General features: G+C 38.8%; 1 protein-coding gene across 3 annotated transcripts in view; it reads right to left on the bottom strand.

Annotated features, from left to right (window-relative positions):
• Window positions 1-944: 944 nt before the first annotated feature.
• TET1 (tet methylcytosine dioxygenase 1) overlaps window positions 945-19,614 on the bottom strand; it is a 69,281-nt gene continuing 50,611 nt past the window's right edge. Inside the window, exons 11-13 of one of the 3 annotated variants that reach the window (XM_042862731.1) lie at window positions 13,983-14,003; window positions 12,056-12,395; window positions 945-6,952 (exon numbers count right to left, since the gene is read on the bottom strand). In XM_042862731.1, coding sequence (XP_042718665.1) covers window positions 5,811-6,952; window positions 12,056-12,395; window positions 13,983-14,003 — 1,503 coding nt within the window. In that variant the 3' untranslated portion in view covers window positions 945-5,810. The remainder of the gene's footprint in view (window positions 6,953-12,055; window positions 12,396-13,982; window positions 14,004-19,614) is intronic. The other 2 variants (XM_042862733.1, XM_042862732.1) reach the window with 2 other exon arrangements.

Genomic DNA, 19,614 nt, shown 5'->3' with positions numbered 1-19,614 from the left:
CAGCAACATATTCAAGCACCATGTGGACAACTTGTGAAAACTGACTATGGATCAGATCACGGCAGAAGACACCGAAACCAATTTGTGTACTGTTCCACTAAGCAGCCTCTCTATTTCATGTTAAAGAAGGACATAAATGTAACATGGACTTTAAAAAGCTTTTGTATTTAAAATTAGAGGTACCAAAATAAGGGTCAGTGTAAAGAAGTACCCCAGCAACCACGCCATGTGAACAGAGAAAGCCGTTTCAGAAGCACTGTACCCACTACCTATTTGCCTATGGCTGTCTACACACACACTGACCAACACTCTCCCCCTCCTCTTTGTTTTTTGCTTTCTTTTATTGTTCCTCCAACAAACCAATGTACTCAGGCAGAGAACAAAGCAACAATTGCTGTCCCCAGAAGAACTATGGAAGCGGACGAATGCGTTCATGCATCCACAGCTGTGGGACACAATGACACGTCCTTTTACTGGTTGGAAACAGTTCTGCAATGCAGACTGCAGCGCAGTACCACGGTGTCACAACAGTCAACACAGGCTTTCTCTGCAGTTGTTTTTTGTTTTTTAAAGTAAGATATTCCTTCTCACTTTCTCCTGAAAGTCAGATGGCCTGAAAAAATTAAGAAAGCCAGACAGTATTTCCACATGTGATTGGACTGTTCTTTATCTCTAAATTACTTAAGAGAGTGATCACAGGGCACAGCTGGGCAGACATTTTTCACACAGAAGAAATAAAACACCAACAATTTTATGGAAGATGCATCACAAAGACCTCACTTTGAATTTTAATGGCCACAGTGGACCTGAAAGAGAATTCAGTTAACACTGCATTAATACAACTGTAGTTACATATAGCAAGTGAGAAGCAGACATGCAATTTTGGGTTTTGTATACATGAAGGTGTGGTTATTTCTTCCTGTTAGCCTAAGTTAGAGTATTTAGGGGGAGGGTTATGGGGGGGAAGTAGAAGAGAGTACTTATATATGTAGTTTCAAGAAAAGATTATAAAGCTGATGACTATTGATAAAATGAGCTGATTTCAGAGAGGAATTTCATAGGAAATTAAAGAACAAGATGGAACCATACGTTTTAAATGTAAAATCATGAAGATGTAGTTTTACTAAGCGGGTTTCACTTAAAATTTGTCAATGGATAATCTATCAAATAAGAAAAGTCTAAAAAGCTGATAAGAACTTAAGCCCAAAACAGGTCTGAAAGAGATCTGCTCGCATGTGTGAAACTCAAGGTGAAGGTACTGTCTCTACAGACCAGGAATTACTTCCGGAGCTACAGACAACATAACCTCTGCATTTAACAGGAAGTACATTGGTTCCAAATCTCTCTGCATCCGTCCTTGCAAGAGCTATTCATTGTGGAAGTATTGCAAGGGTCTGAGTTGGCACTGACTTTGGTCAACTCTACCCATATCCATTTAGTTAAAATTGCATGAAAATTGCATGAAAGCTTGATAAATGACCATATTGCAATCAACAGGTCTGCAGCAATGACCCAAATGAGACCCAAATTTAACCCATCAGATTTAGAGTAATACTGCAATGATATTATAAAGGCATTTTCAAAAAAAAAAAACAAAACAAATCCAAACAGTTGTATGTTACGGATTATCTTTAGTATTAACAAAGTCATAATTTACCCATGCTTACCATAAAGTGTTACTATAGATACTACAGTTATTTCCTGTTCTAAGTATAGAGAAGTACTGTCATAGGTCAGATAAGGACTTTTAATAGCAGTTATTCCTAAGTAAAAGAGTTAGCTTAGAAAGTCCTTGCAAAAAAAAAGTAAAACTGCATACAACTGTTACAGCCAGAAGGCAGCTAATATCTGTAAGTTCTTACAAAGCTTTTTAGATCTTGTGACTAAAATATTTGTAGAAATTATTTTTGCTGTGTTCTGTAATGCAAGATGGCACGTTACAAACAGTAACACAAAGAACCTCTATGGGTTACATTCAGTATTTAGTTGGGCATGACTGCAGTAACCCAGGAGGGACTCAGTGTCTTGCACAGAACTGGCTCCTGCAGCAAGCACTACTCTCTCCTCACTCCTTCACAGTAAAGGTGGGGTGGTGGTCCTGGACCCAATGGGGAAAGGGATGAGGAACATCTCTCCCAGAAAATCAAAGGTGTTCCACGTTGGGTCTTGACAATTGTTGCTAGAGTACTGTGAAAAAGGATCCAAAGGCAACCACATCCCACCAGCAGCCCATACCTGAATCCATTGTTTTTTTTTTCCTGCCAGGAACAATGCCAGCTGTTAGAAACCAAGTACAATCTGTGGGTCTGGCCTAGCCATCTACGTTAACTTTGGATCCAGATTCTGATCCGGCCACCCTGGAAGGACTTTGTTATGGGGTAAGAGCAAATTGCAAGTGACAATGTGGGAATGTGGGCTGTGAAGGAAAGCAATACACCCACAGATTTACAAAGCTTAACAGACAAATACTGTTATAAAAATGATAACCTTTCTCAAAAAAAAAAAAAAAACCCAACCAAAACCATAGTTTGTATACAAGGCTGATAAATATTCTGAAATGTTACAATAAATAGCACACAGTTGTAAAAACAGTAAATGGTTGTATTTCTCACACCGCAGTACAGCAATAGAAAATACTAACTTCTTAAATCACAACCTGCTATGTGCCACAGCAGGAAACAGAAGTGGCCAGCTAACCTGCCTGTTAGATACACACTGAGAAAGTAGTTACATTACAGACAATCGAGGAAAGAGCACCTATTGTACAGATGATATATATTTCTCATATAAGTAATCTTAATAAGTAGTAACTCTGAGTTTTAGCACCTATCAGTTAATAGCATTACTATTGTGTTAAGATAACTTTTCTCTCAAAACTGCCATTTCAAATAAGGTAGACCTGAACTTGCTGAAATTCTACTGGTGCCGTCACTTTTGCAGTGACTTGCCACGAGCTCTGTTTGGAGGTATCCTTTCAGATCTACCTTTCACTTCTTTCTCACTTCTTTGAGGAAAGCTGCTGGTTTTTAAATGGAACGTTTTCATCTTGAAGTTTCTATTAATACATAACTTAAACCTGGACATTTACTGGGGGCGATTCAAGTGAAACTGATCCACTTCAACGATTGGAACATTTCTAACGATAAGTAGATGGCTCTGTAACATTGTTTTGTGTAGAAAAGTTGTTACTCATATAGGAGTGCTGAATGGTATTTTCAATTTGTATTACACAAATTAAAGCCATCAGCACTAGCAGTGAAACCAATCAACTAGTATGTCCTGTACATGATTGCTCACGGTCTTGGACAAGGGTTTCCAGATAGCAAATATGTGAATGGAATAGCTACAGAACACACAGCACTACTTCCTGTATGGACAGCTGGAGTTCTTACTAGTCTTAGGCTCACTAAAAATGTAATATGAGTTTCAAAATGGAAGTCTAAGGCACACAAAATACCATAGTGATTTGATGTATACTGTATATTACGTAGTCAAGAAGCATAAAACTGCTGGTACAAAATGATGGTGTAATATTGTTTTTGTCTTATTATTATTTACAATCCCTTCATATCCTCTATTTGAACTAATATTAAGCTCTGAACTAAGATTTTGCAGCATACCCGGTTTTTACAAATTTTACTTAAGATGCAAAGAATGGGTTCAATTCAGCCATCATCTGCCATCAGTATTGTTGTTGGCTTGGACAGGAATCTGTGCAATTGAACCCAGGTCATTATATAGCGATTGCTACTTCAGACCTTGCTCCTGCAAACACGACATGTGTATACATTTATACAGGAGAACAGTCTCAATGATCTACAGCCGTATTTACGTATTTGTATCACCAAGGTCCTAACTGGCACTATATGTTAAAAACACCATTTAAGTACTTTTCGTACCAAAACTGTAAACATTCCATTTACAGCTCAACTTTTCAAGGAAAAAGCACCTTGTCTAGATTTTAAATAAAGGAGACCTAGAAAATTCATGTTCCTCTGTTACAGCACCACTACAGTATAACAATATCAAGTATATTATTAGTATACCTTCACACGGGAGAACTCTAACCTCGTTAAGCCCTGGGTTTACCCAGCTGGGAGGACTGTGAGGCAGACTTAAGGTACAGCTTTGTCTCTGGGCCCTGATCCTGCAGCTCTCAGCCCGGAGAGCAGGCCTGGCTTGAGCAGCGCTCCTCGCTCGGACTGGCAGGTACGGCTACGTGGAACTGTTCTCGTGGAGGAAGCTGCAGGATGAGGTCAGTCCTTAGCTAACATTGTCATTTGGTAATTTGTTTAAATAAATAAGTTTTAAAAGGAAATACATAGGAGAGGAGAATCAGAAAGAAGAGTGGGATGCTACAGCATTTAAAAGCAATGGAGTGCCTGTTTTCTCTCTGGTTTGGCAAATACTGGTTTCATGATATGACACTTTTCCAAGAGAACCAGAAAACAAAATTTGTATGCTTGGAAGGAAGAATACAACCTTTTCTACTCAAAATGAGTAGAAAATTCTACATCACTTAACAATTTACAAAACGTTTTTGTAAAAAACCTGAACTTAGCTGGTGAACACTGCAGATGGGTTTTCTCAATGAAAAATTTGCTGTTAAATATTAGAAATGTTATTCTTTTTCAACGCTTCCTCTATATTTTCCTCAAATTAACATATATATTTTTTCAGAATAGAATAAGGCAACTCTAGGGGGTATTCTTTATCCCAAAACAGTTCTACCCCTGAGGTCTTAGGAACATTTGGTTGTCATGTTAACTTATAATGTTCCAAATGAATGAGACTTATGCACTTATTGCTCAAAGAAATCGTAACAAATGCTGCCTTTAAAAAAACAAAAATCGTAACTCCTCAATAGCAACACACGTATTGATGTCTCCTAATTTCATGTTTGCACACTCTCTTTCAAATAATAAAATGTTTCTGCACTTTATAAGTTGTTTATATGTAATAAAATCTTCCACAAAAAAGGGCAAGTCTAAAAACAATCACATACTATTAGCATACATACTGCAGCTGTAACAATATGGAACTCTACACAGCAAGAATAAAATGATTTCTTCTGTAGAGTATGCACAAACCTTAGACAATATGATCCTTATACTATACTATTTCAAGTTAATTTTAAAAATAGAAAGTGCTTTTAAAATATATATTTACAGCTTAAAAACAACTTCCAGCCATCTTTGCCAATAACTTCATTTCATGTGGAAGGACAAATCTAGAGAAAAAGAATCATTGGTTTTCTAAAAGGTTTCTCTGCAATTTGTACTACATAGCAATGGTTGGAAGTTGTTAAAGCAATGGCACCATGAAGTAATAATTCAGCTTATTTATTTTAACTGTTTGATGTGGTTAAGCACCAAGAGCTGTGTAGAGCTATTACTGTATAACTTGATTTAACACCATAAAATGTGAACCTGTTAAAATCCCTATAAATGATTTTTGTAGTAAACAGACTTGATTTAAAGCACCAAAATATAAATTCCTAAAGGTAATAAACTGAATGATTTCAATCAAGGTTAATAACCTAAACAAAATCTTTTTTTAGAATGTATTAAAACTATACAACTTTTTTTTTTTTTTTTTTTTTTTTTTTTTGCTTAAAATGTGCTTGAGCACCACCAAATGTTAAAGTCACAGTTTAAGAAGAAATCCCCCCTTTTCTTTTTATTTTTTTACCTCAGCCTTAAAATGGTTGAGATGAGCAAATAGTAAACGACACAAGACTTGTTCTTTAACAGCACCTTAAAGAAACACTGCGTAACGCTGCACCAAGAGGAGGCATTTGATACTAAAGCCTATGCCCAATGGTTGTAAGGCCCTGCAACTCTGGTAAGGGCATAAGAAGATACTGTTATTACGTTATCTTTAGTTACTGTTAATGCTCTGCGTGAAGGAATTTGGTTGAACTCGTTGTCTTCATAAAAAATCTCTCTGTTTTCACTTGTTTGCTTTGTTTTCCTGCTGCTGGAGTTCAGTTCGGTATTCTCTGTTCCTAATCTCTCTGCTTCTTTTTCTTTTTCTTTCGCCCTCTCAGCCATCTTTGCTTCCCACATGGCTAAACCGTGTTTTGGCTCATTTAAATTTTTGTGTTGGTAGAAAACTAAGGAGATCCGCGTGGGATGATTGCGGTTGGGCTTTTTAATAGGTGTGGTAGCATGGAGTTCACGTCGCGCACATTCGATTAGGATAGAACCATGAGAAGGTGCCACAGCTACGCCGCCGATGTCATCATCCAAAAAATTGTGCTCGCTGTCTGACCACATTTCCTCGGCTTTTTCTTCAGAATCAGTCGGTTGTCCCAGGGCGCTGTTCTGCTTTTCGTTAATGCAGTCAAAATCACACATCTGCTCTCGATGGGAGCCACCCTTCTCCACTGGGCACCTGTGGGAACAGTCAGCTTCATTTCCAACTGCGTCCTTTGCTGGAGAGCTTAACGGTACTGACAGATCGCAAGAGCCGATCATCTGTGAAGAAGGAGAACTGTCTGACTGAGGCTGACAATTCTGCTTGTCTGGCTGATGTTCAAGTATACTGGGCGGGGGATCTTTGTGGGCTGGGGGGCCTGGAGCAGTGACCTCTGGAAGAATTGGCGGCACACCGTTCATCTTATCATTCAGCAAAATTCCAGTATAATCTTTGACAGACACATCAAAGTTCTTACAATTAATATAAGGTGTCACGTGAGGTTGCTTACTACTGCATTCAAAATACCCGTAGGGAACTGAAAAATCTTGTTGAATATTAGTCACTGCTGTTATGCCAGGCTTATGTGCTAACGATGAATAAGGATGTAAACTATCCACCTTAAAAGGGGAGGAAGCCGTATATTGTTTTAATAAAGAGCAATTTTTAGTAGTGTTTGAAGTATGTTTCATGGCACAGAGGTGATCAGAAGTCTCCGTTTTTATCCCAGGTTTTAAAGCATCTGCTTTGTTCCCTAAAAGAAATGCACACCAAAGTGTAAGTACTTTTCTTTGGTTAATCAAACATACCTTTGATGGTATTTTCATGCTTGCTACACATTTTTCAAAATGGTGATTTTTAACTTAAAACTACACACATAATTACCTTGCTGAATTACTTCCTTAACCTTTTCCAGCCAGACTGTTGGTATATAAAATAGGAAGGTATTTCACAGAGGGAAGGATAAAATAAACAGGTAAAATCAACTCAGTGCTCAGTTGCAGTGCACGCAGATGCCGCCCAGCAGCTGCTGCCTACCTTCAGCAATGCTCCCTCTTGCAGGCAGCAGTGCACAGAAGATTTTAGGTATCTGCTGTGGCTGCTGAAATGTATGTCTGAAACTAAGCCTGCAAAACAATATCAAAAATGCAAAATCGACCCCCAGCTATTAGAGGAGAAAGCATGTTTAACAGATCCTGTCCATCACAGAAAAGGAAGTTACTGAATGTACAGTTTGTGCATTAGCATCTAACTGCTTAGAATTAAAACATATCTGGCAACATACTGCAGGTAAATTCAAACTGCAGCGTGTGATTTGCTCTGTCTTGCATCTAATTGGCAGACATTCATTATTTCAAATTTCTGGGGGGATCACTTATTCAGTTTACATCAGCTCCCAGTTTCTAGTCCTTGGTCGCTGCAATTCTGCTCATTTGTGGAACAGAATTGTGTCAAACAACTCATTCTGGTAATGAGTTTCAGCCAGAGTCCACAGAACAGTGGAAAACAGTTCCATGGACTGATGGGCTTTGCATCGCACCCTAAAAGCTGCATCACTGAGTTCTTCTACATTCTCATAAAGGACCGGTTCTGTCAGCATTGTTTCTTTGTTCCATAAACACTCAATGTTTAACTGCTTTACCAAATATAGAAGAACTATTTTCTCTTCTACTAATTTATTAAAAGTGATGGATTAGAAAAATATTCTTTCAATATTCTTTCAGGAATGAGAGAAAAAAGGGAAAGTGTTAGTATACAAGCTCTATAATCGAGGGCAACATGAGGAAACCGCATCAACTCTTTTTTTATGAAATCAAACTCAAAGCATTTCATTTAATTAAGAAACAAAACAAAACAAAACACATCCAGAGCAATGCCTTCCTTCAAAAGACTTGAAATGCAGTGCTTGAGAATAGCACTGTCCATCATCTCTTTAGAGAGACCTTTGTTTTCTGAAAATATACTTCTAGCAAGCACTCAGGCAGCAAGTCCAGCAAACTCCTCATCGCCTGCCAGAAGCTCCTTGCTCTGCGGGTAAAGGGGCAGAGATTGAGGCAGCAGCACAGTTAGCAGAAGAGAGGAGGTGGGATCTGAGGCAACAGAGGCAGCAGTGTCTCAGGGGAAAGGACATTTTGGGGAGGTGCATTTTGTTTCAATTGAAAACACAACTTAATTTCTAAATTGGATTGGGTTTTGTACTGGTTTAACTTTTAACTAAATGTGGAAAATGGTAATTCAAATGGTATCTTGCACTGCCACAAATCCTGTTGTGAAAAAGAATTTCCTACTGTTTCGCTGTTTTTACTTGCTTAGCAATATACTCCCACTAGCGACCCATCTGGGACACTGAAGCTACATTTAACAGCATCAGTTGGAATCAATATTCTCTACATAGGGAATATGCATATTAGAAAGATACAAAACTGTATTTATTCTGGTAATATACAGAGAGCTATACATTCGTTTGGACGTAAGATCAAACCAAAGTCAGAGAATGTTTTGATTAGGAAGAAAATATTACAGGTGTTTAATAAACAGAAGTTAATTCAAACGTCTGGATAGAGGAAACAGTACAGGTTCAGCTCAGATGGCATCTCTCTCCAGAAACAGGATCTGCTGGCTAAAGTACTTCTCTGCTGTGGGCAGCTGAGCAGCTGGCTCCCCCTTCTATCCAACAAAGGCCAAGAAGAATTGCCAATATTTATGGAGACAAAAATAACATTGCCATCTTTAAAGTTTAGTCTTAAAGAATAACGTGGTTAATGATGGATAAAAAAGAATGTATGGTTTTTATCTTTACTCTGTATTTTGTATCAGTTTAGGATTTTGAAAGCTCTCAGCATGAGCACAAATGTAAAAATTACAAGTTGCTCTGCTTGATATTGAGTGGAGTTCATGATATATGCACCCTACTGAACATACAGCATTTCTACAAAAGACTTGGCAGATCTTGGATTCAGACTACATCTTCACATATGCATGCTCTACTCCCAGGCAGACCTAAGCTGGCTTCAGCGCCATAAAGGTCCTCCTCACTATCATCTTTGCTGCTAGGTAAAAACAGAAGATAATCCTGTCTTATCGCTTCTCAATTTCCAGCTCTGTGTATAATGAAGACATGCAGGTTACAGGGATCTCTCTTTCCAGATGAGAATACAGTACTGAATTTGAAATGATGGTTAAATCTCTTCCAAATACTACATGGATATTGGGCAATAGTAATGGACAATACCAAATAGCCAGCCTTGTGACTCCAAAATCCCCCCAGGCCAACACTAAAGAGTGTTGACTTCACATGGCCTAAAACACGAATGACAATGACTGCATGTACAACAGTTCTCATCTAACTGCATGTTTTCCATATCTTTTTCATTTAAAAAGCAAAACCAACACTCTAAAACTCTTGTACTCACCTGTAAACTGAGTAAGCACAGACATTATTCATCATTACTTTTTTCCTTTCCAATACATGCATTCCTTTCTTCTTAAATTAGGACAAAATTTAGCAGCAGTATTTGATGTGCTTAAAGAAACTGTAAGCAGTACTCTGTTCACTGCTTACCTAAAACTACAGGCAGTAACCTTCCCCAATTTAGTTTTTCCATACTTTCATTATTTCCTGAACTTTTTTTTTTTTTTTTTTGGTTGTTGATAAGGTATGACTAGAACTGATGCCCACTGCTCATATGGAGGGCTATCATACTATTAAAGAATTGTTTCCAGTTTGCCATCAGGAGTGATTACTGCTGCATAGTCTAATTTCAGCTCCTCTGCCTCATAGGCTGTTTGACTTGTTTTCATAATGAGCCTAATAATCTCTGCCACACTCATTATTTCTCAGGACTAAAATGACACCTCCCACTGGCAGAATGGGAAGGATCAACCAAAGGACTGATCCCCTATTATAGCAAAAAGCTGTATGTGTAAGTTAATGCCATAATGCTCTAAATTCATAATTACAGATATTTACATTTTCAGCAAAAGGCAGAACGGAGATCTTTACAGTGAAATTCAGCCACTGCCCTGTACAGGAAGCACACACAGTGTGCATAAATGCTTTTGGTTATTAATCTTGGCTGTCTGCAGCTATATGTACCATCTGCAGATTCGGGCTTACTGAGTTGACTTCTTTCTAGAGTCAGAAATAACGACGTAAACTGTGTGTTCCACTTACAGAATCTTCAGGGATTCCACTGTCACGATCTCCATGATAAAAGCTTTCATGATAGAAGCAAAATGTTATGATTCATATTCTGATTTTTCCATCTCTGAAAAACCTTCTTGCTGCTTTGAGTATTTCTTCATCACTCTTATTATTATCAGCAGCCCCTTTAAATTACCTGAATATTTCAAGCCCAAACAAATTATGGAAGTTTACTTGCTTACGCAGTTATTTAATCATTTTTGTATGTTTAAGGGAAGAGAATCTTACATTCCCAAAGCATATAGCAAAACTCTGGACAGCATACCATTAACTCAAGGCATGGCTTTCAAATAAAGAAGTCATGCCTTAACTACAGAGTCACATGCAGGTAGACAGTCGGTAGCTATTTCAGCGTTTCATAACAACTTTCCAGTGAGTCAAACAATCTCGCAGCTCCTTCAAAAGCCAGAGTCCTCTCATCCTTCCAAGACTTCCAGTCCACCCGGAGCACTCTGGAAGTTATTAATCACTGCACTGGAGATGGATGATGTCCTCGGCCTGAGAAGAACCTTTATATTTGTTTCAGAGCCTGGACTGCATCTCCCAGACTTGAAGCATGAAGATTAACTCAGTGTCTGTCTAATTTCCTAGGATTTAATTATTCCATCTTGCTCTACACAAAACCTTATTTGCTGCCCTGATTCTGCCGAGAGAAACGTGTAACCAGGGTACAGAATACAAATTACAGACATGTCATTTAGACTGATTTTGTTTGCAATTTTTTTCCTTACATTAAATCTATCACCACGTATCTCATGAATTAAAATTACAGCAGGTAGGCTAAGACTCCACTATACTTCCCCAAAGGTAGACAGCCTGTATTTTAATGCCATAGATTTGTTTCCTCTCTTGTAATCAGAGTTTACTCCATGGTTTCTTTTCTTTTCTACTTTTCATTACTGAAAAGTCCCACATAAGAATTTTGTTCTCCAAAATGCTGGTCCAAAATCTGACCTGAGGTACAGCAGCAACTACACACAGTAACTGGTCAAGGAGCAGCTCTATGCTGCACATGCACATATTGCTTGACAAGACTCTGTGGGCATAGTGACGTTCCTGTGACACAGAAAGCTAGGTGCAAAAAGCATCTAGCTCTCACCCTCCTGACAGTATTTCAAGGAAAAATGTGAAAAGCATTGTTTGATTTAACAAAAGTTTACTGTTGTGTTACTATTATTTTTTTTTGGCGTCTTGCTCTGTGGCAGAATCCGTGTCACTGAAAGTATCAGAAGGAAATGCTCTTCAGCTCAGATTGTCAGAAAGCCATTGTCTTTCATACAAAGCAGACAGCAGGTCCTGTACTTTTAAATGATGGAATTTAATATCTGTTCTTTAGATAAACATTCCCAGAACAGTATTTCAAGATGCTTCTACTAGCATTATTTATCAGAATATGGGGTCTTCAGAACATTTCATTGGTTCATTATCATTACTCACGATTGCTAACACACCACCACAAACTTCACCTGCTTTTTCCCTTGCCAATAGAATATCAACTACAACTTGTTCATTAGCCCCTAAGATGCCCATTATGGAAGTATGTTGAAAAAAAAACCAACAAAGAGTTACGAAGGAGCTTTTCCTTCCCCTGAGATGGCTGAGTCACAACACCGTATCAAAAGAAAACAGCTGAATTTGATGGGCAGCACTCACCTAAGCAATGCAAAGTGTTACTGAGATTTTCTGGCGCTTCAGTTTTCAGCTTTATTGGTGTTGAATATTTTTTATCCATTAATTGCTGCTTTTCACTTGGGGTCCTCCTCGTGTCAGGTTTCTTCTTCTTTGTAGCTCTCAGAGGCTCAGCTAACATCCGTACTTCTCTGGGAAACGCTGTGAGCACCTGTATGGCTCCGGCTTTTATCTTAGCTTCCAATCCCTCTTCAGTGCCAAATTCATCTGTTTGTGAAATTTTGTATAGAGGTAACACATGGAGCTGCTCATCGCTTGGAATCACCCCGACTCTCCGGTTGTCCTCCTTTGTTAACGTACAGACCTGGCAAGAACGGGAACATTTACAAAAACAATCCGAATACAGAAGTTATTCAAACGTTTATGCATTCAGCCTGGACTCCATTGTATTCTCATGTTTGGTAATCTCAGTGCCATAGGACTCTCAAGCAGAACCATCTGACAAGCACTGTTTGATTTATGATGGTGATGCAGAAAAACTACCCGTACCTGAAGATAAGGCGAAAGCATTGTGTCTTGAAGAGGAACAATGCAACTTCGATTCAGCTCACACTACCCACAAATATTTCCCAAACTCCATAAATAATCTGAGTTGTAAATACAGTGGGATTTTTTTTATATGTACTTGATGCTCAAAATCTTTTTTTAAGAGTAAAGGGTATGAACACAAAAATATTTTTATTTCTACCAGGAGTTTCTATGATACAGCTTTAGATGACAGATGAAGTTATCCATATTGCTGCTTATTTTTTTGTTTGTTGTTAAAACAAATCTAGCTCTAACTCTGTTTGTCTACATGCACACACGCTCGCCCAGCTCTGTCTGCTGTAACAAAGTCATGAGACCCAGCAGACGTTTGGTTTCTCTCAGGCCACTGACCTACTTTCTCTTATTAAATTATGTGTTGCTGTGGGATATGGGAGCCAAGAGGAAAATGCTGGCTAGATCCAATTTGATAAGAGCACAACAAAAATGTGAAGTTGTATCCAAACGCATTGCAATAGTATTCTTATTAAAGTTTTTCCAAGTCACTGATGAACCTTTTCAGTACTTTACCATTTTCAGCTCTTCTAGAGTTGCAGTTATTAGTATTAAATCTTCACCTTAAAAACAAATGCTTTTTCTTTTTTTTCTAGTGACAAAAACAAAAAACCAACCAAGTGCCAAAAAAATCCCCTTCTTAAAAACAGAAGAGCAGACCACCTTCACATGGCTTCACTCTGTGCTTTCCAGGGGATGGCCTTTGGAAGCAAGTGTCCATATAATCACCATTAATAATTTCATTAATCAAATTCGCAAGACAATGCTGCTTTTCCACAACGTACTGCATTACTAGAAAGCCATGCATTCATATCACGGCATGGTTAATCTTCTATTTCATGGGGAGTCACTGACTACACACACAAAGGAATCTGAGCACCATCCAAGGATGAGATGATCCTCCCCCTAAATGGAGGCATTCTCATCCGCCATTGCGTAGGTTGAATGTACTGCATATCACCAGTTAATTCAACTTTCCAAAATCTTGCCACCATGCCTAACGTTACAGGAGAAAATAATAATATAATTTAGGAAAAAACAAATGTTTTATATAGCACAGCTTTCACATAAAAGCATCACAGATTTATTTCCACAATAGAATTACAGAATCACAAACTAAAAATCCTAAATAAATGAAGTGGTTGTTAGGGCTTTAGAAATAGCTATATGCAAAGCTTAACAGTCGCAGAGCAGCAAAAGGAGAAAATCTGAGGGGGACAGACAAAGGAGAAGAGCTTTTCAGGTGGCATTTAAAAGGATTGAGAGAGGGGCTCTTAAGAAGGCAAGGTGAAAGGGCGATTAGAAGCTGATGAGTAGCATTTACTGATGTGCTTGCTCCATGCGCACTTACCTCTACTGCGCAGCCTTTGGACTACAAGGAAGATTTAGAAAAAACAGGTTGTTCCATGAGCAGCAAATGACACCTGGTTTCCTATGGACTTCTTTGTCCCCGCACTCCCACACACCCCATCCCAGCACCATTATCTCTGCCCCTTCCGCACCTCGCTGCCACCTCACTGCCCCAGCCAACAGCAATCAGGCCCTGCTGGCGCTCTGTGCCTCCTGGCTACAGGCCAGGATAACCCCAGGCTCTCACCCACTCAGCAGTGGGCTCTCACAACGCAAAGCGTGGAAGAAGAGGCTGAAGTCTCCAAGGCAAGATTCTGCAGAATTCAGTGAAATTTGGTTGAAACTTGCCATCAGATTCAAAGTTATCAAGGAAGGGGAGAAAGGGTGAGATATACAGAGAGCACAACTGCATACGGCTCAGCACATCCTCCACTCCCAAACTGAAAACAAAAACGAAGTTTGCATGAAAGCCATTTAACTTCCATTTGTTTTTATTCAAAACTGCCTGATTCTCACTTGTTAAAAATTCCGCCCATCCTGTGTCTGTACTCATATGCTGCTCTGAAAAACGTCTAAATCTTAGATTCAAATCCACACAGTCTTGTTCATTTTGAAAATCAAGGCCCTCACCCAACTTACAGTCTGCATTTTCACACATTTCACCAGATATATTGATGGAAATCTCATCTTGTACATTTATTAGATTTATTCTTTCTCATAGAGATTTTTTTTCTTAAAAATGTATTACTTTTAATCTGATTTGTAATGAGGTAGGTGAAATGCACATTTTTGCAGTGCTTGATTTGGGGAAGGCATGTAAGCAGAGAGGAAAATCTAAGCTCCCAGTTGGTAAAAGAGCTTCCTGTAGGTAGAAATGAGTTATTGGTCAATTTCAATCCCAAGGAACAAGAAGGAAGCCAAAGAACTCCTGAGGAATTAGAGAAGATAAGGGCTGTACTATCTTGGCAGGACTATGAAGAGGTGACAGGCACCTCCAACGAGCAATATATTAACTACTGAATGAAAAAAATGAAATTAATGTATATTAAGAATCATGCAGAAAAAAAATTGAATGTTAGTACACCTAAAGCCTAAAAACTGTAAAAGAAAACTTAATGCATGTAATTTTTCAGGGTCACTGTCTCTTACAATGTATTTATTATGAAAAGAAGGACATAACTGCAAGAGGATAGCCCAAAACTTCATGTTACCAGGAGACAAGTTACAAATTCAGGCCCCTACAGATGACTTGGCAATTTACAGCTGAAGCAATCCACCAAATGTGAAACACCCGTTTCAAAAGCCACTCTAATATTGAAATTTGTGCAAAATCTTCACTAAGAAGCAATTGCTGTGAAATTAAAAGCAACATTTTCCATCGGTGTTGACAGTGTGTGCAAACTGCCCAATACTAAAACCAACCACAAGAGAATCATGGACTCAGTCAAACCTCACTTACACAGTGAAGCTGCATGTCCTGCTAGGCTCAATACTTCTTCCAGAATGTGCAGCTAAATCATCCAGGCTGCTCAAAAGCCAAAGAAAATGTTGGTCAGGTAGTTTGTTGATGTTTCCAGAGCGCCTGGTGATCAAATCCAGGCCTAACGCTGGGGTTTGTGATGTCATGGAAAAACCTGCATATTCATGAGACTTTTTTTCCCCACTGAAATGCACCCATGAACTCCAAGAAATTTCCTACACATCTGTAGCCACGCAACTCTGAATGCATAATTCTGAGCCTCTTTGATCTGCCTTCGGCCTCTTGAACTTCACATGCAGAAATGATGTAGCCTTTTCCACTGTGTCGTAAGAACAGATGTTTTAAATTCAAGATGTAGGAAAAGCAGTCAAACGGCACTTGTAACCATGAAAGATGAAAATCAGATTTCCCATACTCATCTCCCCTGTGCAGATGGAAAGGAGAGGGAATGCCACTCGGGACTCTGAGATGATGTGCGGTCACTGCTCATCATCACAAATACAAACAGATTTGCTTTCTTTTCTGTTGCAGCTGAAGAACCACCATTTTATTGGCTTGTTATAACCTGAATAAGCCTGTGTAAATCCCAGAGTCATCAAAGAGAACACCAGACATTTCTCCCTTGGACCACCTGACCCTAAGCTAACAGTAGCTGTTGGCTACACACACATCGGATGGCACTGCCATGCTGTGTGCTGCAACATGACGTGGTGCACTACCTGCTGTCTGGGAGCTCACAGATTACTGGAGAGAAATTCTAGCATTTCTCCATTTTCACAGTACAGAGAGCAACAAAAATCCTTCCCTTAAAGCGTTGTGGTTTACCCTTTCCCTGATCAGTTATCATCTGACCCACCAGCTGAAGGATCTAAGCACATGTGTAGCTCAGAAAGCAGCATGGACACAATCCAACAGGCAGCCGTTAACCAACGCCAGACACATTCTGTCACTACTGCAAAGGCCTGGACCTACATGCAGTGATAACTTGATGAACTGTAAATACAGAAATACAGTAACTCACTGCAGGAGCAGAGAATCTTCTTAAAAACATAATAGAGAAAAAACAGAAGAGGAAGTTTGTGGGCAGTTGCTTATTGACACTAACTACATGGTTCTGCTGCCAGTAACAAATGTTATAAGGTAGCAGCCCACAAAGCATAGATTTCTCTTTTCTCCTTCCTTCTTCCACATTGCATGCTACAATCGATCATGTGGCACCAATGTCTACACAGAATTGCAGCTGTTCCCTGCCTTCCTCCAGGTCCCACATGGTGAGAGAGAGCCATACATGGTACCATGAGCAAAGCCTTCATTAAGCATTTTGTTCTTGCTGTGAAACCTCCTATTTCTGTGACTTACATGGATTTGCACAAATATTAAGAATATAATCCTTAGCAGCTAAGCCATTAAAAACATGCATTTCACAGAATCCATTATCAATTATAAAGCCTTTATTTTTGCGTTGCTCATTTACAGTCTCTAAGCAACACTGTATCCTAGCACTGCATTGTAACATCTATGGCCCTTAGGACAACACTAAAAGATGACAAAAAGTCACTGATGGTGTGTTTACTGACTTCATGGTTTGTCAAAAATTCAACTCATAGGCAGAGATTGCTTTTGCTTCTTTCAGATAAACACATCAGTTTACACCTCTGTAGAAATACCCAATGTTTTCGTTCTACTACAGAGAAAAACAAGAAATACCCATTTTTGTCTTTAGCTTTTCTTCCAGAATGCAGTTCTGCACAGTGCAGGCTATGTTTTTGTTAGCCAGGAAAGGTTTTCAGCAAGTCAAACTCCTGCAGTAACCTCAATTTTTCTAAGTTAAAATGTATTACTCTACCTTGTATCTACAAAAGACATTTCCAAGATTTTTTTTCCTCCACTGCTAGCAAAAAGAAGAATCATTTCTTTTCAAAATCACATGCAAATAATTCAGCTGATCATCAAAACTTTTATACCTGGAATAACACAGGAATGCTTTTCTGAATGCTTTTTCTGCTTTTCTGGCAGAGACAGAGAGGGGAAATTCTTCTTAGCAGCTGATTAGATATGATATTCTTTTAAATAAACAGTAAACTCCGTGCTGGTCATTGAGCTCACTCCAGTGCTTTGCACGTCCGTGTCTGACTTAAACCATTTCAATATATTCAGATTTTCCTTTACTTTTGGTGCACTGAGCAGTATTCCCTTCATATTTGTGGTGAAAGTGATTCACCAACAACTGAAAGGAGAAATGAAAATGTGTCACTTATGCCATCACTACTGGTAATAGAGCTGGCAGCATTTTACACACACCATCCGGTGAGGTATTTATTTCAACTGTTTTAGTCTAGAGGAGCTTTGGGTTTTATAAATGAAGATTTTGTGCCTGAATAAGAAGGGCAGCAATCTTACCAACACCGATGAGGTGCAAGATGACAAGTGTGCTTTGTACAAATTTTAAAATTGCAAGGTGCAGTTATATATATATATATATTTAAATCAAATAAAAGAAATACAGGAGAAAAACAGTAAGTAAACTTTGTTTGAGGGTGAAAAAGCAGGAAAAAATATTCTGTTTATTGGCACATTATTAGAAAACAATTAGGAAATTATTAGAAAACATCCATAAGAACTCTAGCAGGCACCTCAGTAAGGTGCAATGCTCCATACTACATTTTGCACACAAAATACGTCATAGTTAAGATGCAAATGGCTCCATCATTACCTCTGGTGGCCTATAAGAAATGGCAATTTATTTGAGACTAAATAGGGAACTGGAGTAACTGCTGGAGTTAGATGGGAAAGTAGGAGGTGATTGGACAGCTGTTAAAATCACACATGGTAATTTTGATGTGCTTACCACCATTTTTCTTATTTGTTTACCAGATCTGGTTATGAGCCAAAATCAACAATCCTAATTTTGGTGATCAACAATCTGACATAGATTGAAGAAAGCCCAGCATATCACAGAATCCTAGAACCATTAAAGGTTGGAAGGAACCCTTGAAGGCCATCTGGTCCAACTCCCCTGCAGTGAGCAGGAACACCTACAGCTCCATCAGGAGCTCAGAGCTCTGTCACCCTGGGGGTCTGCAGGGATGGGGCACCACCATCTCTCTGGGCAGCCTGTGCCAATCCACTCTTACTGCAAAAAACTTCTTCCCTATATATTTAATCTAAATCTCTTAGTCTGAAACCCCTCTTTTAAAACCATTTCCCCTTGTCCTATCAACAGACTCTGCTCAAGAGTCTGTCCCCTTCTTTCCTATCCTAATGCCCTGTCACCTTGTCTGCAAAACAACAAAATCATTCATTTGCCTTAGCCTTCCATATGCATCACTGTAATGTATATCTAGATATACTAATAAAAAACAGCCTATACATGCTATGAATCACAGTCACATCTTACTGTGGAGGCTGTATGAAGATCATCAGGTTACTCTGCACACCACCTTCTTGCCAAAAACCCCTGACTTTGTTACGTAAATTCAGTGTTAACATTTGCAACCATCCCTATTTACATATAGCCCGTTATCTCAAGTATATTAAAATCCATAGATAACAAACCTAAACAGAGAGAGTAGGAGATGTACAACAGTTATTTGTATGAGTGAGATATCTGATGAAGATCACAATTCAAGGTGCAATTCTCAGCAGTTAAACCAATTTTTTTTAGTGTTCTGCAACATTCAGAAGTGGACCTGAAGAAAACAGGGATGAGTTCTGGCCTACGTAATGAGATACCTTACAGAGGCCACCATTTTCCATGCCTCTTAGATGTGGAATTACTAGCAAGCAAAGCAAGTACAATCCACAGAAAGAAATACCAAGCATAATCTGCAGGTGAAATAACATCAGATCATTGTAGATAAATACAGTCATAGAAATGAAATGGAAAACAAACAAACAAACAAAAACCAACAAGGAACAACACAAACCACCCCATATCTAATCATCCCTCCAGGCCTTTCTGGCCATACATTATAACTCTCCCAAGAGGATAACTGTTTTCTTTCTTGGTTCTAATATTGTTGAACGAGCAGCAAGCTCAGTTTCCATTTTGTCTTCATACTAACACACAACATAGCACTTAAAATAATATTTTTAGGAATGCCCAAATTACATTTAATTAAAAACTACGCCATGCACTTTGTCATGAAAAGAA

Source organism: Lagopus leucura, unplaced genomic scaffold (assembly GCF_019238085.1).
Source record: "Lagopus leucura isolate 7727_CA_CO unplaced genomic scaffold, USGS_WTPT01 Super-Scaffold_739, whole genome shotgun sequence".
Taxonomy (NCBI): Eukaryota; Metazoa; Chordata; class Aves; order Galliformes; family Phasianidae; genus Lagopus; species Lagopus leucura.
The sequence above is the reverse complement of the archived record's forward strand: the minus strand, read 5'-3'. Positions and strand labels throughout refer to the sequence as shown.